This window comes from Abrus precatorius, unplaced genomic scaffold, assembly GCF_003935025.1.
Source record: "Abrus precatorius isolate BTA unplaced genomic scaffold, Abrus_2018 Scaffold6, whole genome shotgun sequence".
NCBI classification, from domain to species: domain Eukaryota; kingdom Viridiplantae; phylum Streptophyta; class Magnoliopsida; order Fabales; family Fabaceae; genus Abrus; species Abrus precatorius.
The window spans coordinates 20142418-20169504 of record NW_020874406.1 but is presented as its reverse complement, the minus strand read 5'-3'; the positions used below and the strand labels follow the sequence as shown (position 1 = coordinate 20169504).

Below are 27087 nucleotides of genomic sequence, written 5' to 3'. Positions count from 1 at the left end.
ACTTGAAAACACCTTCCCAGCTGCACCTCTATATATTCCTTCAGCAGAGCGGGAAAAAGCAGCGCGGCCAAAAACCGAAACTTCGCCGTTCCGTTCCGTTCTATCGCGCTCTAGGGTTTTTGGTTCCGTTTTGTTTCGCGCATGGCCAACGTGGTGGATCAAGATCAGCAATGGCTGCTTAGTTGCTTGTCTGCCACACTCGACCCCAACCCAGAGGTTCGCTGTTTCGCCGAGGCTTCCCTCGATCAAGCCTCTCGCCAACCAGGTTTCGTTAGCCAGCTCAATTCTCTTAAATCACTGAGAATTTTCCTCTTAGTACACGTTTGGGATGGATTATTATTGTTAATAATTGTTTTGTTAGCCCGGGCAAAACCGATTGTTTATTGGAAATATGCTGAACAGAATAGATACTTGTTTGGTTTGTTAGGTGTGCTCTGATTGGTGTTTGTGTTAAAATGTTGGTAGCATGGGAATGAGTGATGCAGTTGAGGGGAATAGTGATGGATTTTGGAAGCTGAATTTGCTTGTGAATGCTGTTTGTTGATTTTGTTTTTAATGTGTAATGAATAGTTAATTAAGATGAGCGAAGGGGTGGATTTTGGTATTTAGGAGGTGGGAGGGGGGAGGGGGGGGGGCTATGGATAACCATTTAACAAGGATATGAGTGGATGCTTTCAGTCACTGGGATGGCCGCCTGTTGAATATATGAGCAATTGACAATGGTGTTATGCATCAGTCTTGGCTTGAAAATTATCGTACTTAAATGGGAATCATGTTTTATTTTCTTAAATGAAGCACTGCTGGCTGTTTTGCTTTTTCTTTTATAATGTGTAACTTATCTTTTCTGAAATTTATCAACTGGAGATGGAGCGTAATCGGTAATACTCATTGCTGTTCAACTAAAATTTTCCATCTTGTTCAACCATGTTTATGTGATAATTTTGAATGTTCAATTGTTGTGAAGGTTTTGGCAGTGCATTATCAAAAGTTGCTGCAAACAAGGAGCTTGCGGTGGGATTGCGTCAGATATCCTTTTTCATAATGATCACATACTTATTATGATTTTTGAGTCACAACCAAAATATTTCCTTTGATTTTTTATTTCATTTTTTCTTTCTGAAAGAAAGAAATACCTATTGTGGCAGTTTCACAGTGGATGTTGATATAACAATCATTATGTTAGTTTTCATCATTTGGAAGGGATTGCTAATATATAACTTGCTGTAATTGAAGGTGAAAACAGCTGATTTTACAACAAAGGAGGGAAACATTTTCTTTTGTATGCAATAATGCTAGTCATAGAGTTGACATTTTTGTTGTAATCAAGTTATCTCGTCTTTAAATTTACAAAGACATTCATGCTACGAATCTTTCACTCTTTAGATATTTCATTCTTGTAGGAGAAAACAAAAGTTTAATTTGGGCTTGTCTGTTTCTTTCTTCCATCCATCTGTGAAAAACTTTACTAGAGTTACAACTTAAATGTTTGTGCTAGTAAATTACTCATCTGGCTTCTTCCATGAGCTTATGAACTTGGATACTTTAACCTTCCTCTACTTAGCTGCAGTCCTTCTTAAGCAGTTAGTTAAAAAGCATTGGCAGGAGGGTGAGGAATCTTTTGAACCTCCTGTTGTTTCTAGCAATGAAAAGGTAAATATGTTTTCATTTTTATTGTGAACGTTATTGAAAAGTCAATGTCTAGAAGCTATTTCAGGAAACTACTTTCCAACCTTGATTTGATTTTAGATTTAATGATAGGGAAACTGATGAGATCCTTGAGCCCAAGACAAAGTGTCAGTAGTGCACCAGTCAGGTCATGATTCTAAGATATGGAAAGTATATTCCAGAAAAGGGAAAAGAGGGATAAGTGGAGGTCAAACAGGAGAGATTGTTATGCTAAGTGCAAGTGTGAGAGGGGTCCAATAGGAGGTGCACAGATTTGGAAGCAGTTATGATTTTGAGAGTGAAGGGGAATGGGGACAGATTTTTTGAAAAACTTGGATGGCCTTGGGGCTTGACAGGAAGTAGCATTTTGTAGCTACCAAGGAAGCCAAAATTGAGATTTTACTTAGGATTGGAAAAGGAGTTAAGATTGTAAAACATGGGATCATAAAACAGATGTGTTTGAGTGTGTGAATGTGCATATACATTCATATATGTGCATATAAAATGGCATAACTAATCACAAAAACCCTCTAAACCACTAAAAATAAAAACAATTACACTAAATTCAAAATCCATAAGAACTTAAGAAGGTCTTTAACAACTCATAAGTGACAATATAACATAAGAAAATACAACCCCAAACTTCTTAAGAGGTCCCAAAATGTAAAATTAAACACCAAAAGGGACAGCTTGGATTTCCCTATACCTAGCAAACCTGATGTAGAAGAGATGAGAAAAATGTGAATCCAGCTGCCAGCAAAATACAGGTACAGAAGAGAAGGAGAATCACCCAGTGAACCCAGCAAATAAAGGCTTGGAAGAGAAGAGGGTCAATGGAGGAGTTGAAGACCGATGCAGGAGAAGAAAGCACGCTCCAAGTACTATTATAAGAACACCTTTTGTCTAGCCTTATCCACATGCACCTATATCTTCTCCCATTGAGCTTTTGTACTAAATGATTTCTCTTTCCACTAGATAAGGATGGAGGGTAGTAGCAAAGTTTGAAAGCCCCTAATGGGGCTTGATTTGATTTCAAGGTTCCAATGTTGGCCTCATGGATCTCATATCTGCTACTGCAAATATTATCTATTTTCCAGAACCTGAATTTCTTGAAAACTTAATGATAGGTTCATATGTTACTGATAAAATTGTAAAACTGTTTCTTGTTCTATGTAAACCTGTAATTGTTCTTTTCAGATACAGTTCATTTAATAAAACTGTCTTCGAAAATACACTTTTTTCATACTAACTAAAGTATGTTCCATTATCAGGAAATCATCCGCAGAATGCTTCTATTGACATTGGATGACCCTCATAGGAAAATCTGCACAGCTATTGGTATGGCTGTAGCTTCCATTGCAACACATGACTGGCCAGAGTTATGGCCAGATTTGTTACCATTTCTCCTGAATTTGATTAACAATCAAACAAACTTGAATGGAGGTAAGTGTTTCTGCCTGATTTGGTCATTTTTGGGATTTCTACATATGAATGATTGTGGAAAAGCCGTGGGTGGAAAAAGGGCTTCATTTGGTTGTAGAGACTAGAGACTAAATATCAGATGATAAGAGCCCTATCATATCCTTGAATTAAATTGTTTGCTTTACGTTTTTCTTAGCATGTTTTTCTAACTTTTGGATCATCAGCCAGAATTTTCAGATTGTACATGATTAATCAATAAAATAATTGAATTGGGCCTGGATGCTGGTGACTAGTTGATTCCTTCACTTTCTTTCTTAAGTTTTCTGGAAATAATTTTATAATAAGTGATTGCACTGTTTTGGGGTTACAGTGTTTACTGGAGTTTATGTATGTTAAATCCACTTATTTATTTATTTTTTTAATAATTTATTCCAGTGCATGGAGCTATGAAATGTTTGGTTCTTCTCTCTGTGGACTTGGAAGATAAAATGGTTACAACATTAATACCAGCTTTGTTCCCGAGTTTGCTGACAATTGTGTCCTCTCCCCAGGTTATTTTTTGTATATTTTTCTGTTAAGCTTCTAATTATCCTGTTTTATGTTTTTCTTTTTGGTGTATTGTGTTACATGTATAGTTTTCATAGTTTTTTCACTTTCTTGTTTCATCATTATTTCTTGGTAAAGTTTTTGAGGATTTCTTATCCTCTTGCATTTTTTCCTTTCCTTTATTTAATACATTCTTTGTTTTGTAAAATAATGTTTTTTCCCCTTTTTAAGTTGATTGATTTGGAAGAATTAAGTTGCTTTTGGAGGATTATTCACATGTGCATAAGTGCTTATGCTAATGTGAAAAATTCTATAAATTTTCTTAAATTAAATGTCTTACCACAATTGCAGTAAAATGCCCAAATAAAATGGGAAGATGATGCTTTAATGGTGGAAAAATTGAAGTCCAAAGTATGGTTGAATAGTTAAAATAGAACCAACGTGCAAAAGCTTTGAGCACTAGTGTGGGAGAGCTGAAGTCCAGAAAAGAGCAATTTTGCGAGATTCAGAATCACTGTTACATGTGAAGAGGAGACCCACGATGATCAAGTGTTGTGAGTTGTTAGAGACAAATTTCCAGAGAGTTTAAAAGTTTATAAAAGGCTTTAGGAAAGGTGTTAAGAAATAGATTAGCTTTCTAAATTTAATTTCTGTTTTTATTTTTCTGTTATTATCTTTCGGTTATGATGTTTGTTTTTCCATTAGAGGTAGTTTAAATAAAGGTTATGATAGATAGAAGAGATAGCGTGTATTATTTTGAGAATAAGGCAATTGAGCCGCTTGAGAGCTCAAACATTCAGAGTGCTTTAGTTCGACTGAGCCTATTCAATACATTCTCCTTCATTCAAAATTCCTATTCTATCAATTTGGTATCAAAGCTCTATCCTGGGGTGCGAAGATACCTCTTTGTTGAAATGGAGTCTGAACGTTTAGAGCTTGTGGAGAAGACGTTGGAAGAGCTGCTGCAATGAATGACTATGCGGGGCCGATCACGCCGGCGTGACCGCGCACCACCCAGGGCCGTCCGCCGCCAATCTGTAGGAAGGTGGAGACCCACATCTAGATCGGAGGTCTCAGCCTCCCCCGACCCCCACCACGGACAATCATCCTTATCCCCTCGCAAACCTAAAGATTCCTCCAGATGCTGGCACCACTATTCCCCGTTTCGAGACTGCCAACGTTACTACTCCCCACCCTCAGACCGTGATCGGCACCACCATTCCCCGTTTCAAGACCGTCGACGCTACTACTCCCCACCCTCAGACCGTGATCGAAAAATTGAACTAATTTTTTCCGGCGACGACCCAGTTAGCTGGCTGGTGAAAATTAAGAGGTACTTCACCCTCCAACACATCACCAGTCATGAGCGCCTCGACGTGGTGCTCCTCGCCTTGGAAGGAGCGGCTTTGAACTGTTTTACGCTTTGGGAGGAGCATACGACGGCCCCTTCGTGCCGCCAGTTCAAAAGCGCTTTGCTAGGTCGCTACCAACCAAGTGCGAGCAGGGACCCCTTTGGAGTACTATTTCGCCTAATACAGACCAACTCCGTGCGGGAATACATAGAGGAGTTCGAGAAACTCTCGCGTCCTCTTAAGCATTTGGACATGGAGGTGCAGATCGGAGTCTTCCTCAACGGACTCAAAGAGAAGATTGGGGCAGAGCTAAGGAGCTTGGAGCTGGAGTGTTGATGGTGATGAAGGATAAGGCCATCCTTCTAGAAGAGAGAAACCGAGCTTGGAGAAATAACCAAGTTGCCCAGTGGGCCAAAGGGGCCAGCAACAATAGGCCCAATAGCTCGCCCTACTCAAAATTGGGACAGACAACAGCCAAAGCCTGGCCCAATAACACCACGCGTGACTCGCAACCCAAACGAGACCCACCACATAATCAGAAACATGACCACGCTTATCTCAAGCCGAAATCCATGATCGAAATCGTCGAGGACTGTGCTACAAGTGTTGGGACCCATGGAATAAGGAGCATGTGTACAAGTACAGACACTTTTGGCTCGAACTAGTGAAAGGAAGTGAAGGCGAAGGGACGGGGGAGGAAGGAGACGAGACTCAGGTAGAAGAAGAAGAAGCACCTCCCCTGGAAACCAGACTTCGCATATTGAAGATTTCACTGCAAAGCTTAAAGGGGTTCACCAACAAGAAGTCTTTCATGGTGCGGGGGAGTCTTAAAGGCCGCGACATCACTATTCTGGTGGACTGTGGCGCTGAAGGAAATTTCCTGCACACAGCGTTGGTCGAGCAATTGAGGCTAAAAGTAGCAGAGACCCCAGAATACAGAGTGGAACTAAGAACGGGAGCATAGCACCAGAGTACAGGAGTGTGCGAAGGAGTCGAGCTCAAGGTGCAGGGAGTGACAATAATACAAACATTTTTCCTCATCAAACTGGGAAGCATGGATGTAGTACTAGGTATGGACTGGTTGCAAAGTTTGGGGACAATCACAGCAAACTTCTCTCAGCTCTACATTAGGTGGCACTAGGGCGTAGAAATCCTGATGATACAGGGAGACCCATCTCTGAGCAAGAAAGGAGCCACGTTCAAGACGACCTTGAAGGCGCTGAAGGAGGAAGGCGTAGGTGTTTTGGTAACCCCAGTGGAGCCTCAACCCGAAGAAGAAACCTCACAAAAGATACTTGAAACCATGAGTGAGCTGCTCAATGAGTTTTTCGACATCGGTAAAATGCCCAGGGGATTACCCCCTGCAAGGAGATGCGATCATGCTATAGTCCTAAAGGAGGGAGCTTCCATACCAAATATCAGGCCCTACCGTTAGAAAAATGAGATTGAGAAGATTGTGGATGAGATTTTAGAGACTGGCATCATCAGGCCTAGTATTAGCCCGTACTCAAGCCCCGTGTTGTTGGTAAAGAAGAAGGATGAAGGGTGGAGGTTTTGCGTTGACTACCGAGCCCTGAACGCCATCACAAGACCGAACAAGTTCCCCATTTCAGTAATAGAAGAGCTGTTAGACGAGCTGGGCGAAGCTAAAATCTTTACTAAGCTGGACTTAAAATCTGGGTACCACCAGATTAGGATGAAAGAAGATGACATTAAAAAGACAGCCTTCTGAGCACATGAGGGGCATTATGAATTCTTGGTAATGCCTTTCGGGTTAACCAATGTCCTTTCCACGTTTCAATCCCTCATGAATCAAGTACTCCGACCCCACTTGAGGAGGTTTGCGTTAGTTTTCTTCGATGACATACTAATCTACAGCAAGATCAAGGAAGAGCATGTATGGCAAGTAAGGGAGGTGTTGGAACTATTGTGACAGAACCAGCTGTATATCAACTAGAAAAAATGCTGTTTTATAGTAGCAAAGTTGGAATACTTAGGGCATCTTATCTCTAAGGAAGGAGTAGAGGCTGATCCCAGGAAGATTGAAGACATAATTAACTGGCCTGCACCGCGAGACGTGAAAGGATTGAGGGGATTACAGCAGATTCGTGAAGAATTACGGGAAGCTCGCTTGGCCTCTCACAACGTTGTTGAAGAAGGATGGATTTTGTTGGAACATGGAAGCCCAAACAGATTTTGAAACTTTGAAGAAGTCCATGACTTCCTTGCCCGTGCTAGTAGGCCCCAGCTTTGAAAAGGAATTTGTGTTGGAAACCGCTGCTTTAGGGACAGGATTAGGGGCTGTCTTGATGCAGGAGAGAGGGCCTATTGCTTTCTGGAGTCATACACTCTCAAGCAGAAACCAAATGAAATCTGTGTATGAGAGGGAGTTAATGGCAATTGCTCTAGCAGTGCAGAGGTGGAGGCACTACTTGCTTGGAAGGAAATTCACGGTGCACACAGACCAAAAATCCCTCAAATTTTTAATTGATCAACAAGTATTGGGTGAAGGGCAGCACAGATGGATATCCAAACTCATGGGCTTTGAGTTTGAAATCAAATACAAAGCTGGAAAGGAAAACCAAGTTGCAGATGCGCTTTCCTGGAAGCTTCAACTAGAGGCCATTTCTACGATTACCTCCCAAGAGTGGGCAGGGTTAGAAGAGGAGATCAGAGGGGATGAGAAGTTAACAGACATCATACAAAAGATTATACAAGGGGAGCCTACAGCCAACAACTATGAGCTAAAAAATGGAAGGCTTTTCTATAAAGGAAAGTTGGTACTCCCTAAAAATTCTTCCCAGATTTCACTGCTACTCCAACAGTTTCATGATTCCGCCATAGGGGGTCATTCAGGATTTTTCAGAACCTACAAGAGGATTGCAAGCTTAGTTTGGTGGGAAGGAATGAGGAAGACTATTCAAGAATATGTGGCTGCTTGTGATACTTGCAACCGGAATAAGTACCAGACTTTAAGCCCGGCTGGACTCTTGCAGCCCATGCCGATTCCACAACAAGTTTGGGATGATATCTCCATGAATTTCATTGGAGGACAACCGAAGTCACAGGGCTAGGATACTATCCTAGTGGTGGTAGACCGACTGACTAAGTACAGTCACTTCATTGGCTTAGCTCACCCTTACACAGCCAAGGACGTGGCTGATTTGTTCAACAAAGAGGTGGTGAAGTTGCATGGATTCCTAGCCTCAATTGTTTCAGACAGAGATAGAGTCTTTATGAGCTCCTTTTGGAAGGAGTTATTCAAGGCAGTAGGGACCAAACTAAGGTTCAGTTCAATATACCATTCACAAACAGATGGCCAAACAGAAGTAACAAATAGGTGCTTGGAGGCTTATTTGAGGTGTTTTTCTAGCACCAAGCCGAAGCAATGGGCTATATGGTTGAGTTGGGCTGAGTTGTGGTTTAACACCACATATCACAGTTCAACAGGAACTACCCCCTTCAAGGCATTATATGGTAGAGACCCGCAGACTATCATACGAGGGGAGGTTGGTGCATCCGCAGTGGAGGAGGTCAACTCGGCTCTAGTGGAAAGAGATTGCATCCTCAGAGATTTAAAGTGGCAGCTGAATAGGGCACAAGATTGAATGAGGGCCCAAGCTAATAAGAAAAGGAGAGAAGTGGAGCTTGAAGTAGGAGAAATGGTTTACTTAAAGATCCAGCCTTATAGAATGAAGACTCTAGCCACCAAAACCAATCAAAAGCTCAGCCGTAGATACTACGGCCCCTACAAGGTGATGGAGAAAATTGGTGAGGTTTCCTACAAGATAGAACTACTGGAAGACGCAAGAATACATCTTGTTTTTCATGTCTCTCTGCTTAAAAAATGTGTGGCAGCCGGAGTAAGGAGCCAGCCCCTACCCCCCAGTCTTAATGAAAATTTGGAGTTACTAGTACAACCGGAAGAGGTCCTGGCAGTAAGGACCAACAGCCAAGGAGACACGGAACTGCTGATTAGGTGGAAGAACTTGCCAGATCATGAGAGCACGTGGGAGGTTCCTGAAGACATTCAGATAGCATTTCCAGCATTTCACCTTAAGGACAAGGTGGTTGTTCAAGAGGGGAGTGTTGTTAGAGACAAATTTCAAGAGGGTTTAAAAGTTTATAAAAGGCAACAGTTTAGGAAAGGTGTTAGGAAATAGATTAGCTTTCTCAATTTAATTTCTGTTTTTATTTTTCTGTTATTATCTTTCGGTTATGATGTTTGTTTTTCCATTAGAGGTAGTTTAAATAAAGGTTATGTTAGATAGAAGAGATAGCGTGTATTATTTTGAGAATAGGGAAATTGAGCCACTTGAGAGCTCAAACATTCAGAGTGCTTTAGTTCGATTGAGCCTAGTCAATACATTCTCCTTCATTCAAAATTCCTATTCTATCTGTTGTCAACCATCATCATTGACCTGCAACTTGCCAGTCATCACCACTGACCTGCAACCTAGAAACGAGTGATGTTTGCAAGATCCAAAACCACTTCTATGTGTGAAAGCCTTGAGCTCTATAACAGAGTTGGTTTTGATTTTGTGAGAGTCGAGACTCATGAGAATTGCAACCCTTATTTGTGTAAAGACAAGACCCATGCTGCAACAAGTCCTAGCTGTAGGTGAAGAGTGGTGTCAAACAGTTGTGAAAATCTTGAAACAGACTGTCTCAATTTTAACAAAATTAAACGTACCATATCCACTGACCTAAGCCGTATTCGAATGTATTGAGCCACATCCTAGTCGTATCAAGGAAGCAAATTGTTTTTTAAAATAAAATAAAAATTTGGATAATTTTGGAAATGTATCCAGCGTATCCAATATGTATCGATATTAGATACATGTTTGATACTGATACTTCTGCTTGGAGTATCCGAGCTTCATAGCTTTAAAAATAAGAAAGGAAGGACTATGCTTTAAAAATAAGAAAGGAAGGACTATATTCAATGACTTGACAAGTTTGGTTGTAGTTAACAGTCATTTCTGTTTACCTTTAGTTTGATATATTTCTGATGTAACTTTTTTTGATAATTCGTGTCAATACTTCTCCCAGATCTGTGATTTCTTAAGAGGAAAATGAAGAAAAATTATTTACATGGTAGATTGAAACTCTTCTGTTATCTCTGACATTTTTTTTTATTTTCTTATTGCCATGCAGATATATGACACATACATTCGAACAAAGGCCCTTTCAATAGTCTATTCTTGCACTTCTATGCTGGGGACAATCAGTGGTGTCTATCAGGTATTTTCTTGGTACTAAATGACACGGCACAGTTCTTGTGGTTGTTAGATTAGTTTATTTATTAACAGATCAAGATATTCTGTTTAGGCAGAAACAAGTTCTCTGATTATTCCTTTGCTTAAACCATGGATGGACCAATTTTCTTCTATTCTAGAAGTTCCAGTTCAGTCTGAAAATCCAGATGATTGGAGTATTAGAATGGAGGTTAGTTTGGTGCTTTTTAGTACTCTATCTACACACAACAATTTTTTAACAAACACACACTCTCTCTTCTCTTCTCCCTCCCTCCCTCCCTCTGTGCGCATGTGTACACACACATATTGTTTCATATATAATAACATGATATTGCATTTTTCTTTGTTAAGGTTTTGAAGTGTTTGAATCAGTTCATTCAGAATTTTTCAAGCCTCATTACAAGTGAATTTGAGGGTATGTTTATTCCCCTAGTTAAGTTGCTAAGATTCGTTTCTGGTTCTTCAGTTTATTTGTTTTACAAAATGCTTTTCACTGTAGTTATGTTGGGACCTTTGTGGAATACATTTATCTCTTCTTTGAGGGTTTATGAGCAAGCATCTATAGAAGGAACAGAAGATTCATTTGAGGGAAGATATGATTCTGATGGTTCAGAAAAAAGCCTTGATTCATTTGTTATCCAGGTGATGATAGCAGCAGTTTGTTATGTTTATTATGTTAATTTTTTTCTAATGCAAAAAAAATGACATTTTGCTGTGAAGAGATACTTTCATGCCAGAGTCAATGGACTGGTTTTAGTTCTTGCAACTTTGCAAGTGATTTCTTCAATCTCCTTGTCAATGGCTTTTCATTTCTGGTTTATGTTATTAAGTTGATGGCCTGCCCCTGCAAATATTTGTTTGCTGGGTGATATTTTAATGAATTAATCATCAAATTGATTTGAACTGTTCTTTTCTGTTTCTATACTTCTTATCAATGACTAAGTGGACAAACTTTAAAATATCATCTAATAGATGATACCTATTAGTCAACCAGCATGAATTTTTGAAATTCATATATAGCTCCTTTTTTTGTGTGGAGAAAATCGAGTGTAGATTCTCTTTTATAAATGACTTTCATTTTCCTCTACTCATGTATTCTAATGAGTTTTTAAAGAATCAAATGATTGAGTTTTCAGCTGTCTATTGTCATAGAATGATGCAAATTGTACAGGGGTATTCACCCATGATTTTTGGGCTCTAGAATCAGATAGAATTAAGCTGTACAAAGCTAATTAATGAGAGAGAGAAGACAAACTTAGATACTCAATGAAAAATAAAGATTCTACAAAACTATCTAATACTGAGCACAATTCATTCTAACTTGGCTGCTTAATCAGAACTGAGCATAATTGTCAGTTTTCCAGAGAGAAATGTTATTATGAATTGTCAAAATCAGTCAAACCAGAGTGCATAGAGGATACTGAAGTTGCTGAACAACAATAGCCAAGACTATCCTACTAAGTGCAGTCAGCTACATAGATTATATGACATCATTGAGCTTATTCAAAAACCAACTTCTCAGAAATATTTATCATTAGATCTCTTTTAATAATTTCTTCTAAAGTTTTTTCTGTGTCTTCTTCTACCCCTTTTGTCATGTCATCTACTCTTTTCACTAATACTTCTAGTGGCCTGACCAAACCATCTTAAACAATTTTTTGTCATTTTTTTTACTATAGGTGCTATTGGAAATGATGAGAATAATTTTGTTTGATACTGTGGCTTTGTTAGCTTATTAATGAAAAATGAGTCTCTTTGTTTGATCTACACATTTTGTTAGTGTGTTGGTTGTTTTGCTGAATTTTTGTATGGAAAAGATCAAAGATAATAATAATAGGCTTTTAAGTAATCAACTGGCTGAGATCTGTCTAAACTTATGTATTCAGGTCCATGTAGTTATATGCTTGTGTTTCCTTGATTTCTTGTAATAACTTCTGAATTATTTTTTTGCATCTATTTTTTATTTACAGCTGTTTGAACTTCTGTTGACTATTGTGGGTAATCCCAGACTAGGAAAGGTTTGGTTCAAAACATTCTTGAAATCTTAGTTTTATGCTAAATGTTTCCTATTGCACCATACTTTAATATGTGGTTTTCACTTTTATAGGTGGTTGTGGCTAATGTCAAAGAATTGGTTTACTATACTATTGCTTTTCTTCAAATGACTGAACAGCAGGTATACCATTTTAAAGTTTCTCATTGCTCCTAATTCATGTTTGTCATCATTTTGCGTGGTAGTATCTGATTAGCTTTCTGCAGATTTATTTTATAATATTTTTTCTATTTAAACTGTTGTGATGTCATTTGAAAGGAAAAGGCTGCAGCTTCCTTGAGTGCAGATTGATCTATTTCTCAGTATCCACTATTTATTTATCTATTTTTTACTATTTAATCATGAATGGATGCTCATGCAATAATCAAGTCCTTCACTGCTTCTTGTAGCAATTTACAGCTTCATTGCATTTGTGATTGTTTGTGAGAGATATAATGGAAGCAAAGGGTGTATTAGATAGTCTTTTAATTGGTTCCATCCTGTATAGTTGGTGTTGCACCAATGTTTTTGGATTCACCCTATTGCTTGTCTGTGAGGAGGGAGAGGTGCTTAGTTCCAAGTTCTATTAGAAATAAGTGCAGAATATTCTTCCTGCGACCTGAGAGAGCTTGTGCCACTGAAGATGGTTCAGTTGGTTCTAGGTGAGACAAAAGACGTGTGCAATGTAACTGGTTTAAAGATAGCAGATTTAGACCTGGTTTGCATTAGATGAGTGGATGGAGCATTGTAAGAGTTGCTTAGAGGATTGTTAGGTGCAAAGGTAGGTTGAAGTGTTGATATGTGTGCAATGGTAGAGGGTGGGAAAGAAAGGGAAGATAATTTGGTTTGTGAGGCTGAAGGTGTAAGGGAGTAAAATTTTTCTCATCAAGCACAACATCTTTGGAGATATATATTTTCCCATCAGCAGAAAGACACTTGTATGCCTTGTGATTTGTGGAATACCAAGAAATATGCACTCCTTTGAATGAAATTCAAACTTTTGTTGATTGTAAGGCTTGATAAAGGGTAGTAGGCATATCCAGAGGTGTATAAGGTGAGATAGTCGGGTCAGTTTTGAGCAGCTTAATAAATGGAATTTCACCATTCACAGAGGATGAAGGCAAACAATTGATCCCAAAATTTGTAAGGAAGAGATGCTCGATTCAGCAGTGTTAGTCCAGTTTCCACCATGTGACAATGTTTTCTTTCATTAGTTCCATTCCGGTGGTGAGTTTGTGGACAAATGACCTTATGCATGATTCCAAGGTCTGTTAATAGTTTGGTAAAGGGTTTGTACTCACCACCCCAATCTGTTTTGCACAGATTTTTTAGTTTGGGAAGTTGTGTTTCAACCATCTTCTTGAACTGCTGAAATACAGTCAGCAACTCAAATTTATTTTTAATTAGATATATCCATGTATAGCAGGCACAATATAAGTGTCCATAAAATTAATGTAATAATAGTAACCCCCTACTGATAGAACAGGGGCTGCCCCCCCTAGGACACTGAAGAATGAAGATTGGTGACAATGCTTTTTATTGTCCTATCACTTTTAGGTTCATACGTGGTCTGTGGATGCTAACCAGTTCATTGCTGATGAAGAAGATGCTACTTATAGCTGTCGCACCTCAGGTCAGTTGCTTCCCTTAAGATTTATTTGCCAGTTTAAGTTTCTGATAGTGGTAATTTATTTCAATTGACTGATAGGTTCCTTTGTTGAGTTAGTTTTGTTCTTTGTAATTATTTTGGTGATTTTTATGATAATTTTAGTCCTTATCCTTATAATGAAGTTCTGTAATTTCTTTGACTTTAATCATTCAAGAACACTTAGAGTCTGTTTGGATATAAAGTGAAACTCCGTCAGCATTTATGTTGGCGAAAGTTGAAAAATTTCTCCTCTGCAGAAACCTTGTTCTGGGGTCTTGTAATTTGGCACAACGGAGTTGGCAACCTTCGCAATGCCAAACCAAACAAGTTATAAACAGCTTGTCGTTCAATAATGTTTTCAAATGGATGGATTTTGGATTGGATCATTATGGATTGATAATTTATAATACATTATTCCATTTAGTATTCCGTTAACAATTTAATGTAACTCTCTAAACTAAATGGATCTCCATTGGTTGTCCAATAGATATTTTGGTTGGTGTATTAGCTATTCATTAACTAAAACTAGCCCAACCCATACAATCCATTAAATTTACTATTGTAATTGTATGGCTTGAATTTAACATTTGTATGGATGAACTGACTGAATGGATAATGGATCCAATTGTCACCCCTAGATTTGGATGATTTCAATTCCTCATTTATTGTTCTGTGTTCATATGAATGCATGTATCTGATTTAGTAGTGTTTCATGAGCCTTGTAAAAAAAAAAAATGCTTCTTGTAGGTGTGCTTTTACTGGAAGAGGTAGTAAATTCTTCTGATAGTGAAGGAGTTTTGGCCATCATCGATGCTGCAAAACAATGGTTTGCTGAGTCTCAAATCAGAAAAGTGGCTGGCAATGCAAGCTGGTGGAGGGTAAATACAGCATGTCATTTTTCCTTGGATCTAGAAATTTAGCATATTTGGTATATAATGTAATTTGCAAAATTTGATTGGCTTGCTGAGTGCTGACACATGCTATTTTAAAAATATTTCTGATTCTCAATCCTTTTATATATATATATATATATATATATATATATGCTCTGTTAATCTTTTTCATGGTATGCTTGCCAATGATTCCTGAATAAACATGATACGAGAGACAGATTTCTTAGTTCTACAGTCTAAACTTTGTTATACATGCTAATTTTTGTCAGATAAGAGAAGCTACTCTTTTTGCCTTGTCATCTCTTTCAGAACAACTGTTTGAGACACAGGTTTGGTATTTTGATTTTGGTTTTGAATTCTAAATAGCAGAATTTGTAAACCTTTTCATTTCCATTTTCAATAACTTGTGGTTTTGTTTTACAATAGGATAAACTATGATATGATTTTTTATTGATATAGGAGTCTGGATTTGGGTTAAGCAGCTTGAAGCACCTGATTGAGCAGATTGTCACTGAGGACTCTCTAATAGGTCACTTCTCAACTCTCCCCTTGCCTCCTTTAAGCTCCCATTCTGCTACAGTGAATGCAACTGTGCGTGGGTGTATATGTATGTCTTTATATAATCTTAGTTTTTCGTTTTTCTCACAGGTCCTCTTGAATGCCCCTTTTTATATGCTCGCATTTTTACTTCAGTTGCTAAATTCTCCTCTTTGGTAAACGTATCCCTTTGTTTTATGACTGCTTCTCTCTCTCTCTCTCTCTCTCTCTCTGACTTCTAACTGATCATAATGTTTTACAGATAAGCAGTGGTGTCCTAGAGCACTTTCTCTATTCAGCAATGAAGGCAATTACAATGGATGTGTAAGCACACTTAACTTGCCTCAGTTTGTATTCTTCTTGTACTATACTCTTCTAACATTGCATTTAACAGCCCCCCACCTGTAAAAGTAGGTGCCTGCCGAGCACTTTCCCAGCTCCTCCCTGAAGCGAAAAAAGAAATTGTCCAATTGCAATTGTCGGGTTTATTTTCATCCCTCACAGATCTTCTGAATCATGTACTCACAAATACATCCTTTTTCTGTATATCTTTTACTATTGTTGCATGTGATAGTTATCTTTTGATTTCCAGGCATCAGATGAAACCTTGCACATGGTACTTGACACATTGCATGCAGCAGTAAAGGCAGGTTAGTATCTAGTGAAAGTATGTATGCGATGTATCTGGTGAGAGGAGCAAATCTGAACCATATAACTATACATGGATGGTTAAAATTAAGAGTTTTTAGAAGTTACATGATCACTTAAAAAATTTATGCGACTTTAAAGAACTCACATGACTTCTGTGTTTTAATCTTAACCATTCATAGTAAGATTTAATGATCAAGATTTGATTCTTTCACTTTCAAATAAAAAAAAAAAATCCTCTCTGTCTATCTATCTATTCAGGTAGCTATTTGTTGAGATTAGGCTTGATATTTTCTAATTTGTTATTTGTTTTGGCTTGATTATATTGACTGTATTTCCTGTTATTAGCTTGAATTTTTGTACATATTTGTAATAGGTAACTATACTGTAATCTTGTTTCTTTCCCAAAATTATGGGATTCTCTAGTACAGAACCTGTATTATAAATCATTTGGCTAAGAGGGTATCTCTCAAGCAAGTTTTCACTCAAATCTGTCTCTTGTCTCTGTTTCAACTGGATTTATTCTCTCATTGTTGCTTATTCAGGTCATGAATCGACGGCAATGGTAGAACACATGATTTCTCCTGTAATCCTTAATGTATGGGCATCACATGTTTCAGATCCTTTTATCAGTATTGATGCACTTGAAGTTCTTGAGGTAATGATTTTGATTTTTTTTGTTTTGTGAATATTATCTGCAGAGTTCTGTTATTGTTTCTCTAGCATCCTACATTAGTTATGACTTTGGTTGTCAAATTTGTGATCCTATCTTGAATTGGACGAGGAAGGTAGGAATGTAAAAAATGATATTTTAACATGAAGTGTTCTATCATACCTATTGTCTATTTTATGTTAGAGATTGTGTATGCTTTATACCAAAATGAAGTTCCTCCACATTCATAACATAGCGCTTTCTGCCTCCTCTCCATCAGCACCTGATAACTCAAATGGTAAAATCCCCCATCTCAATTCCCGTCCTTTTTTTCTCCTTTGTTTTTCCTTGAAATATTATTTCTACCTCGTTGTCATCCTTTTTTCTGTTGAAACTCTTTCTACCTGTTATGTTCTATTATTCTATGGCTGGACTTATCACCTTTTGTAAATAGCGAACTCCAATGACTACGACCACCACACCCATGCTCTAATTTCACAAGAACTCATTGCAAAGAATTCCCCCCAGCATCAGCAATCAAGTCTGCTTACACTGCATGTGCTTATTGCAACATTCAAATCGAATTTGGTGGATTGTGGAGACCTTCGATGGAAACTTCCTTGAAGATGATCATGCATGAAATAAGCCATAAATTTCTTCTCCACCAACTGAGGGACTTCCACATTCAAATTGTTCAATGTATTCCTCCATCAATCCAAATCATTGCAGCTCATAGAGACTTTCAAACAGATTCTCCACTTGGAGAGGAGACCTCCAAACTGCAAAAGCAAAGAAGAATGCTTCAAGCTCTCCCATGTTAGTGTCTCTTCATTCCTGCGCCACAAATTCAAGCAGTGCATAGAAGGTCCACTCATACTCACTTGTGCAAGTCTAATCTTAGTCTCTGATTGCATCTCCTGAATTGTGAAGGCTTTTTTCCTTAAGATCCGCCTTGCAGGATCAAATCCATTGAAACAGGTTAACTCTACCTGCTTCTCTAACAAATGCAGATCCTGCACCGTATCCTCATCCACATTATTTGAATCTCGTTCATCACCACTACTTGACGAACTGAAGTTCTCACATGAGAATGATCATGTCCTTTCTCCCAATGAGCTTCCATTTTCTCCTCCATCATTATTTTGAAAACTATTTTGGATGACCCCTTCATCTATTCCTGCACCTTAGATGCCCTTTTGGACAAGGACTTTGCAGCTGCTTCCAAAGAGGCTACTCAAACATCCATGGCTGTTGGAACTGGTTCTTTGTGCTTGGGCATACACCTTTGGTGAGGTTATTCAGCACATTGAACCAATTGATAGGAGATGCAATGAAAGAGAAAAAGAAATGTATTTAGTATTTACTTGAAAGGAGGAACAATTACAGAAGGATCTCTTTTGCCATCCTATAGCAAATTTCCTCAGAGAGAGCATTCACTGTCTCCATATTACACACCTTACATGTGTATTCTCACTCTCAGCCTGTAACTGAACCTTTGCCTTTTCTTCCTTACCCCTCCTGACATAAACATTCTAGATTTTAGATCCTTGTTCACTCCCTGCCTATGTGTTGCTTCATTTGTGCCTTTCAAACCCATGGGTTTCATCTCAGGGATAGAAATTTTTTAGGACCTTGAATGACCTTGTTCACTCCCTGCCCATGTGTTGCTCCTCTGCTTTGAATTTGGCTTGTTTTCTTGTAATTACCATATTTGTGTACTTTTTTGTGGTCATTAGAGGTTTTACATTCTTGTAACAGTTGTTCCAACTTTGACCACCCTTCAGATGCAAATTTTAGCTTTGTCTATGATGCTTTCTGATCTGAATCTATTACTCGATATGCACCATATATGGTTATCTAGGTTCATAACTACATTGACTTTGAAAGCAGTTTTTACAATAATTTCTTTGTTATCTGATGAAACTGGTTTTTTTTTTTTTTTTTCCAGGCTATCAAAAGCATTCCTGGATGTATACATCCATTGATTTCCAGAATTTTGCCATACATTGGACCAATTTTAGATAAAGTATGACTATTTAAAGTTATTCAGTGTCAATGGTTAATTATTTTAGAATAATAGCTTTGTTACTTATGCATTCCTCTAAATGTTCTGATAGCCCCAAGAGCAGGCTGATGGATTGGTAGCTGGGTCATTAGATCTGGTAACTATGTTACTGAAGGCAAGTATACTTACATGGAAACATAGCTTTGACCTTTGAGCACTGTATTTATCTTATGATTGACTAATCTCAGTTTGTTGTAGCTTTACACAGAATGCCCCTGCTGATATAGTGAAAGCAATATATGATGTCTCTTTTAATGCTGTTATCAGAATAATCCTTCAAAATGATGACCACAGTGAAATTCAGGTCATTTGTTTTTTGCTAGATACACACATGCATACATCCTATTTCATTATTTGTATTTGCAACGATTTCTGATTGGAACATGGGATTAAATGTTTGCTTTCACTTGACATGAGCAGAATGCTACAGAATGTTTGTCTACCTTTTTATCTGGGGGAAGACAGGAAATTCTTGCTTGGGGATCTGATTCTGGATCAACTATGAGAAGTTTACTTGATGTAGCTTCAAGGTAAGGCAGTTATTTTACATTTCTTAGTAAATTGACTATGTCGCTTCAAACTTCCTTTTGTGATAGGTAATTTTCAATGGCCTTCAGAATGAGTCTTTCGACTAGAATTGATATGCATGACACAATCCTTAACTAATTACGTAGTTCAAGTTAAGCATACCTAGTAATTCATGAAATATCGTTATGCTTTTAAAATTGTTTTTTTTTTGTATTGAACCTTGTAGGATATGGGAAAGGAGAAAACCAGTATGGGAAATGTGTAACTAGTCATTGCTGTTTCTTTTTTCTATGGAAAAATCAATTTGTTGCCCTAGTTTATACAAATCTATGTCTAAAAGTTGTTCAAAGGGTAGTGTTCACTTTTTTTGTGGCTAGAAATGGAGTGGAAGTTTCAACTACACCAACAAACAAATCAAGTCTTTTCCTAATAGGTGGGGCTGACAACTTAGATAAAATAGCGCATTAATGTGATTTTTGTATGTTAGATTTGTAGACAACCTATTGACCTTTAACAGCATAGAGTAGTCCAACTCTCACATTAAATTCATTAAACCATGTTTTGAGATATTCAGTCTCCCCCTTAGCGACAAATCTAGGAGGTTGCCATAGTTGCTAAAAATGGAAGTCTTTGCCTTTTGAGGGGCAGGGATAGCCATGGATTAGTACCAAATAGTGTCGAGCAGTGTTGAATAGTACTGAATAGTACCAAACGACCTAAAAATGAGTGACCCAACTCAAAACAGACCAACGAGGACAATAAACTGACATAAATGATATTTTACCAAGGAACCATTAATAGGGAATTATTGCTGACTGGTTTGACTGATAAAAAATTCAAAATTAGAAAGGCTTACTTTGCCTCTGGTTTTCTTTTGAACTCTCCAGTCTCCATTATAGTTTCAAGTAGGATAGGTTTATTGCTTGTGTGTTTATCTGCATGTTCTCTTTTTAAGTTTTTGATTTGTTGCTTGATTTATTCTAAATTTGGAACAGACTACTAGACCCCAATTTGGAAAGCTCTGGGTCTTTCTTTGTTGGCAGTTACATTCTTCAACTTGTTTTGCATTTACCATCACAAATGGCAGTACATATACAAGACCTGGTAGCTGCTCTTGTCAGACGTATGCAATCTGCTCAAATTGCTGCTTTGACAAGCTCATTGCTTGTTGTTTTTGCCAGATTGGTAATATAGCCAATTTTTCAGATTGATTTTGAATGATTCTAGTTTCAATTTTCAGTGTTAATGGAAAATCTCTATTTTTATTAATAGTCTTTAGAACTAGAAAGCCAGTACTTCTAGGAATAGTCATTTTTAAAACTTTTTTGGAACTAGCCAATGCTTCTAGAAATGATCCATTGCATCTTATTTTAAATTGCATTATTTGTTTTGCAAGATCCGTCACTCTCCTTTTTCCTGTAGAGATAATTTTCTCCTATATTACTTTAAATTTAGGTACACATGAGTGTTCCTAATGTTGGACAATTTGTTGATTTACTGATCTCAATTCCTGCCGAGGGACATGCTAACTCCTTTGCTTATGTAATGTCAGAATGGACTAAGCTGCAAGGTGAGCAGTCTTCTACTATTATGTTTGTTAAGGTATCTTAGTATGTGATTTTGTTGTCATTTGCTACTGTGCAGATTATAAACTTGTCAGTTGTCACCACATACTACGTCCATAGCTCTGAAATACTCCCTCCATTTCAAATTAAGTGTCATATTAGGAAAGAAAAACAATTCAATACTAAGTGACATTTTTGGATTTCAATGAAACATTAATTATTTCATTGCAATTCTACCCCAATAAATAATGAATATAATGATTTTTTAGTATTGAGTTAAAATTTTAGCAGTCAAACTGTTAAATATGTAAATTTGTTAATTAGAAAAATCAGTATATTTGTAATTATGGTAACTAGGTAATCGTATATTCTGTAGTTATTATGTAATTATTACTTTGTCATTAGAAATAAAACTCTTCGTTGTGTATCAAACACACACTGGTTTCATTCTATGTCTCTCAATCTTTTCTCTCTCAACATGGTATCAAAGTCGGCCTTAGATTTGATATTGGGCCACCCTTGACTTGAAAAAAGAAAATTTGGCCCCATGAATTTTTCAAGTGCAATTAACCTGATCCCATGGATTTTCCAGTGCAACTGCAACTTACCTAGTCCTGCAGCTTTCCTAGTCCTACCTACCTGGTCATCTTGTGGCTTATCCAATGCCTATATTAAAAGAAAAATAGTTTTATAATTTTCATGGTCTAGATGTCCAAGCTTGAGTGTGAGGGCGTGTGTTGAAGTCCCACAATGATTATAGATATGGCTAAATAATACTTTATAAGGCTGAAGCAATTCTTACCTTATGAGCTAACTTTTGGTTGAGTTAGGCTTAAAGCCTAAATTCAACAGATAGGTTTCCAAATAGTTCTATATTGTATCCTGCACTGTTCTTTCTATTCATTTTTTTTTTTCATCAGAGTAAATCTTTTCACTCATGCAGTAAGTTATTACTGATTTAGTGACAGTGAGGAAGGACTAAGGAGACACAGTGGGAAGAGGGTGGAGTCCATGAGAAGCAACACTGGGGGGAGAGCGGAAACAACATTTTGATGAGAAGAATAGGGTTACCTTCACTTGGGACATGTCATTGTCAATCAAGCAATTTAAAATGTCATGTGTGTGCTTGCATTAAGTGCAATAGAGATAGTTGATAAAGACAAAAAAGAGCAAAGTAAACTAATAGGGACCTTGTGTTAAGTTATTGTTAAGGGACTAAGCTGTCTGTTGCTTTGTGTTTTTTTAGGCACCGATTTGTATCTTTACAGCAGTTCCATATTTTTAGAATGTGGCAGTGAGACTGTGATGGGGGAGGGGAGAGGGGGAGAGAGAGATTGCTTTCTTAAGCAGTACATTATCAGGGACCTTGTGTTTTTGTTTTGTTTTATATGGGACTAGTGTCCCTCCTTGTTTTTGTTAGGTACTAATTGGATCTTTTCTCCAATTTCATATCAAGGCAATTGAACTGTAATGGGATTGGTCACAGAGGATTTCGACTCCAGTTTAATTGACATCAATATCAGTTAGTTGTAGTTCAAGCTGTCTGTACAGTCATCACCTTCTGTTAGCTGTCGCATCATATAGAAGTTATAGCAAAATGTTTGCTTAGCTGTCTGTAACAGATCTGAGCTTTCAGTTGCCTATATATATTTGTCTATTCTGAATACTTCGTAACAATTTTTACAATCAATACTATTCATTCAGATATTCTCTTTATCTTCTCTCTCTCTCTCTTTTCCAAGTCTTCAATAAAGTGTGTGTGTGTGTGAGAGAGAGAGATTGCTTTCTTATGTTGGACATCTTTTATGCAGAACATCTGTAGGCTAAGAATAAGTTAGTGCTGCTTCCTGCTGATTCAAAATAAAAATGCTAGTGCTACTTCCTAGGTAGTAATTCTTATAAACATTAAATGCATTTAACACGACATGAATCGCATGTTAATATTCTAACGCCCCTTGTTGCTTTTCACCACCTCTCTTTATCAAGCTTCTTATTGTTTTAGCAGTATTGCTTTCATGAAAAGTATTGACACAAATAACTGTGCTATCTGATGAGATCTGCCAGTGTCTTCTATGTTTATGTTGAGAATACGTCTGCCTCAAGCCAAAGAAACAGATATGTGTGTGTGTGTTTTTGTGTGGATAGTCTTCTTTTTTTTCTCATGAAAATTGGGTTTATCTTATTTATAGCTTTTTCTCAAAAAATGAAAATGATTAATAAGGAATCAAATGTGCATAAGCTAGATCAAGTAAATTTGCTACCACTTGATATCTGATTGCAGGGGAGATACAGGGGGCCTATCAAATAAAAGTTACTACAAGTGCCCTGGCCTTGTTGCTATCCAGTAGGCACAATGAACTGGCAAAAACACATGTCCATGGTTATCTGATTAAGGTATTACTGTTATTTTATTTATTTCTTCTCTATTGTTTTTTTGTGGTGAGGGGGGGTGGTGGGATTTGAATCCTTGCTGACTTCTTCAACTTATTTGTCTTATGAAGTCTGGTATGGGAATAACCACAAGATCAAAAGCTAAATCAGCTCCAGATCAATGGGTAATGTGGCCACTTCCTACAAAGGTAATTTCATTTTATTATATATAGCGCTTTGAACTTTTGGAAGAAATCTGTTCTGTTCATCTGTACAGGTTAGTTGTTTGGACATGATATGTTGAAATCAAATGGCAGTGTTAGGCATGTTTGTATTTCTTCAAGAAATTCTTTTGAGGATCTATCTTGCAAATTATTGGTGTTTTGCATAATTTTTTTCTTTGGTTTTTGTTAGCAAAGCATTTTTCATAAACCAATTATTCCAAAAGTTTAAACTATTAGGGGAAGACAAAAAGCTTTATTTTACATCTCTTACACTCCTCATCCCCTCACACACGAGTCCTTGAGGGTTAACATGTGGATAATGTACAAACCCACCTGTTGTGTGCTGAAATTCAACTTTTTGGTATAAGAATGGGACTGACAAGAATGAAACCATAGATCAGTTGGTCTTGTAGAGGTTTGACATCATGCCATAAACCACTATTCCAAAAGCATAAGCTATTAGATGAAAACACATGAATAGTTTCACATTACTTTTCTAACAGTTGTTAAATCAGTAAATGAGTTTTGCTTTTAGAACCCAGAGCTCAGTTTTGACAAAATGTCTAGGCCGAATTTTAACAACGCTACTTTTGTGGTACAATCATGGTTAAAATTTATGTTTGCCTGTAAAAGGAGACAATGGGGATAGAAGTTAAAAGAAATTTCTTTTGTAAATAAACCTCGTGCTTTTTTTAAAATATCTTGCAGATTGTGGCTTTATTGGCAGATGCATTAACTGAAATACAAGAACAAGTTTTGGCTGCCAATGATGAGGTAATTTAATGCATGTTGATATGTATACTAATTATACAATAATTAGTAAACTTTATATAAACTGTTTTATTCAGGACAGTGACTGGGAAGAAGTTCAAACAGATGACATTGAAAATGATAAAAAATTTCTTTATTCAGTGTCTACATCTGCTTCGGGAAAACCCACATACGAACATCTTGAAGCGATGGCAAAAGTATTTAATGAGGTTTGTTTGAGTTGCAGCTGTTGTCACTTAATTTCTCTATCGTGCAATTATATCATCATATATTAATGCTGAAATTTTAATTTATTCTTTTTATTTTGCTGCATTTGCTTCAAAATTGCTAGGATCAAGATGATCAGTATGAAGATAACCTTCTAAGTGTTGCCGATCCTCTTAATCAGGTCTGTGCTCTGGAGTTATGTTTCATTTGTTCAATGTGTTGCACTAACCCGCAATATGTATTTATTAACAATTATGGTTGCAACTGACAGATAAATCTGGCAAATTACCTGGTAGATTTCTTTGTTAACTTCTCTCAGTCTGACAGACAGCTCTTAGATCACATTTTTGAGGTTTTCATGCAGTTGGAATTATTTTCAGTATGTTCAACTTTTTAACACTTACAGACGAATGTTACTGAACTTGTGCAATGTATTGTGTTTTGCACTGCAGAGCTTGACTCAGTCTCAACGAAATGCTATTCAAATGGTACTGAAGAGATGAGAATTTATCGTGAAATCACAGGGTGAGTGCTGTCATAGGGATGGGTTGATATTACCAGGGAGAGTGAAACAAAGGGATGTTTGGAAACGAATATTTTCCATTATTCAGCGTGGGGAATCTGTTTGTTCTGAAGGATGCTTTCTTTCTGCTGCTATCTCCCCCCTTGTCCGTTTTTTTATTCTTTTTGTTCGATGTGTTATATATGTATCAGTTATCAGTTTTGCTTTTACTTGGTTTCTGCTTATTCTTGATTTACCAATTTTTTGTTTGTATACCAATTATGTCATTTATCACAGAAAAAGGAGCAAACATCAGTTGGTAGCACAAAAGAGCATAAGAAATCTCATTAAATACTCAGTTTTGCTTTTACTTTGTTTCTGCTTATTACTTTTTCCTGTTGGGCAAAAGTTTAGAGTTTATTCCCTATAGGTTTTAAAATCTTAACTTTCATTGCCCCCTTTGTTGTATAAAGCAGTGCATCATCTAGGGTAAAGTTAATCATTTTTTGTTCAGTATGGATTCCCTTCCTTCCCTCCCTAGTTTGTTATAATTATCCTTTTCATTTCTGGAAAAAATGAGGATAAAAAGGCATGAACTGTTCCCTCCAATTTGTGAGTGGATGTTGCTAACTTGTGGGACATCAAACTTTATGGAAATGGTGCACGAGTAAAATTGGTTTTTTCATAAAATTAACAAAAATTCAGATTTTTTTTATTAGACTGGAAGTTAGTTGCTCTCCAAAGATTTGATATATTGCATCATGTCTTTTGAAAATGGCTGCAACTACACGATTTTGTGTAAAAACTAAAAGGAAAAAAAGAAGTGTTATGTATAAAGGTTTAAATACAATTCAAAACAGGTTATGATAAATTATGATATGCAATAAAGGATAATTTATCAACTTTAAAAAATATTATTGTAGTTTAACATAGTTGTGGTTATTATTATGAGAAGGTGTTTGATAGTTGGATAAAAAATATTTTGTTTTTGTTCATTGTGGAGGTTTAAAAGAAGAGAATGTGAACTAATTTTAAATTTTCAAAGCTATTATTATTTTTTTTACTTGAGAGTAGTTAAAACCTCTTTGTTAGTTCCATTACTTCATCTTATAAACCAAAATTCATTGTTAAATTTATTTGAACTTCTAAATACAATTATGAATGAATTGTGTTTTATAGACAAAACATAGATAAGGTTTTTAAGGTGCTTTCAAAACTTTTGTTGCTTGTTTCTAATTAAAATTTTATTTTGATAATCAACATAATAAATGTTAGTATTAAAGCTTAACTCTAATTTTTGAGATAAAATTATAATTTTAATTAGAGAATAATGCCAAATATATTTAAAGTACTGCATATACGTTTTACTGTAAAAAAAATCTCCTAAATAATCTGTCAAAAGTATTAAAGGTACCATATCAAAATGTTTTTTACTCCACTCTCCAACGTCATCTTATAATAACAATCTTCGTAATCACATTAAAGTATAATGATATTATTAAATTCAAGAAATCACCGTTTGTAATTTGTAATTAATCTATATAACTTTTTTTAACTTGTTTTAATGGCAAATTTTTAATTATTACCATTACGTAAAATATATTTTTATTTTAATTCCTATAATATTTTTCATATAATCAAAATAAAAAATATATCACATAAAGGGACCAAAAATAATAAATATTTAAATGATACTAATGTTATAATAAAAAATAATAGCAGACTTATTTTTTAAATATTTTTATACCGATGTAAAAACTTTTTTTATAAAAAAAGAAATTAAAAACATAAATTTTATACAGGGACTAAAGTATTTTAATTATTAAAATATAAAAGCAATGTGTTAACTTTTAACAAATTATATGATGATTTTAAATAAGGAGTTGTGTCGCTATTGGCAGTCATGGAGTCGGGTACGGTTGCACTTTAGATGATTTTAAATAAGAAACGTGTCGTTGTAAAATGATAAAAAGCCTTCTTTCATACTTTTAGGGAAAATGTTTTGTAAACATGAAAAATAAGAAAATAAAAATCTTTTTCCTTTAATATCAAGGTATATTTTCAAAATCAATAATAATATACGTATCATTTTTTATGTTTAGTAAATGGAACTAAAGTTGATCTCTATATGCATTATATAATTTTAATTTAGATGCAGTTTTGGTCAACTTTTATAAAATATTTATAAAAAATTAAACAAAA

The 27087-nt window shown here is 36.4% G+C and overlaps 1 protein-coding gene across 3 annotated transcripts; it reads left to right on the top strand.

The window, feature by feature from the left end:
* Window positions 1–31: 31 nt before the first annotated feature.
* LOC113868400 (importin-9) lies at window positions 32–25226 on the top strand. 3 transcript variants are annotated; one of them, XM_027503922.1, is made up of 34 exons: window positions 32–265; window positions 965–1026; window positions 1558–1650; window positions 2937–3108; window positions 3523–3638; window positions 10143–10229; window positions 10317–10433; window positions 10595–10658; window positions 10743–10885; window positions 12214–12261; window positions 12351–12419; window positions 13833–13908; window positions 14671–14801; window positions 15086–15145; window positions 15276–15345; window positions 15465–15529; window positions 15616–15677; window positions 15748–15871; window positions 15946–16003; window positions 16547–16659; window positions 18602–18679; window positions 18771–18833; window positions 18927–19022; window positions 19139–19248; window positions 20242–20431; window positions 20702–20816; window positions 23093–23205; window positions 23313–23390; window positions 24114–24179; window positions 24254–24385; window positions 24508–24564; window positions 24655–24735; window positions 24836–25051; window positions 25183–25226. In XM_027503922.1, the coding sequence occupies exons 1-33, from the start codon at window positions 142–144 to the stop codon at window positions 24884–24886; spliced, it is 3084 nt and encodes a 1027-aa protein (XP_027359723.1). In that variant the 5' UTR covers window positions 32–141; the 3' UTR covers window positions 24887–25051; window positions 25183–25226. The 3 variants fall into 3 exon arrangements, with proteins under 3 accessions (XP_027359723.1, XP_027359725.1, XP_027359724.1); XM_027503924.1 differs by having other exon boundaries at window positions 139–265; window positions 965–1233; window positions 1568–1650; XM_027503923.1 differs by lacking the exon at window positions 10317–10433 and having other exon boundaries at window positions 139–265; window positions 965–1650.
* Window positions 25227–27087: the final 1861 nt, after the last annotated feature.

Excerpts from the sequence above, each read along its gene's own strand:
- LOC113868400 (XM_027503922.1), top strand. The coding sequence starts at position 142 with ATGGCCAACGTGGTGGATCAAGATCAGCAATGGCTGCTTAGTTGCTTG. Across the intron at positions 10,434-10,594 it reads ATTGGAGTATTAGAATGGAG|GTTTTGAAGTGTTTGAATCA; the intron begins GTTAGTTTGGTG and ends TTCTTTGTTAAG. Across the intron at positions 24,736-24,835 it reads TCTTAGATCACATTTTTGAG|AGCTTGACTCAGTCTCAACG; the intron begins GTTTTCATGCAG and ends TTTGCACTGCAG.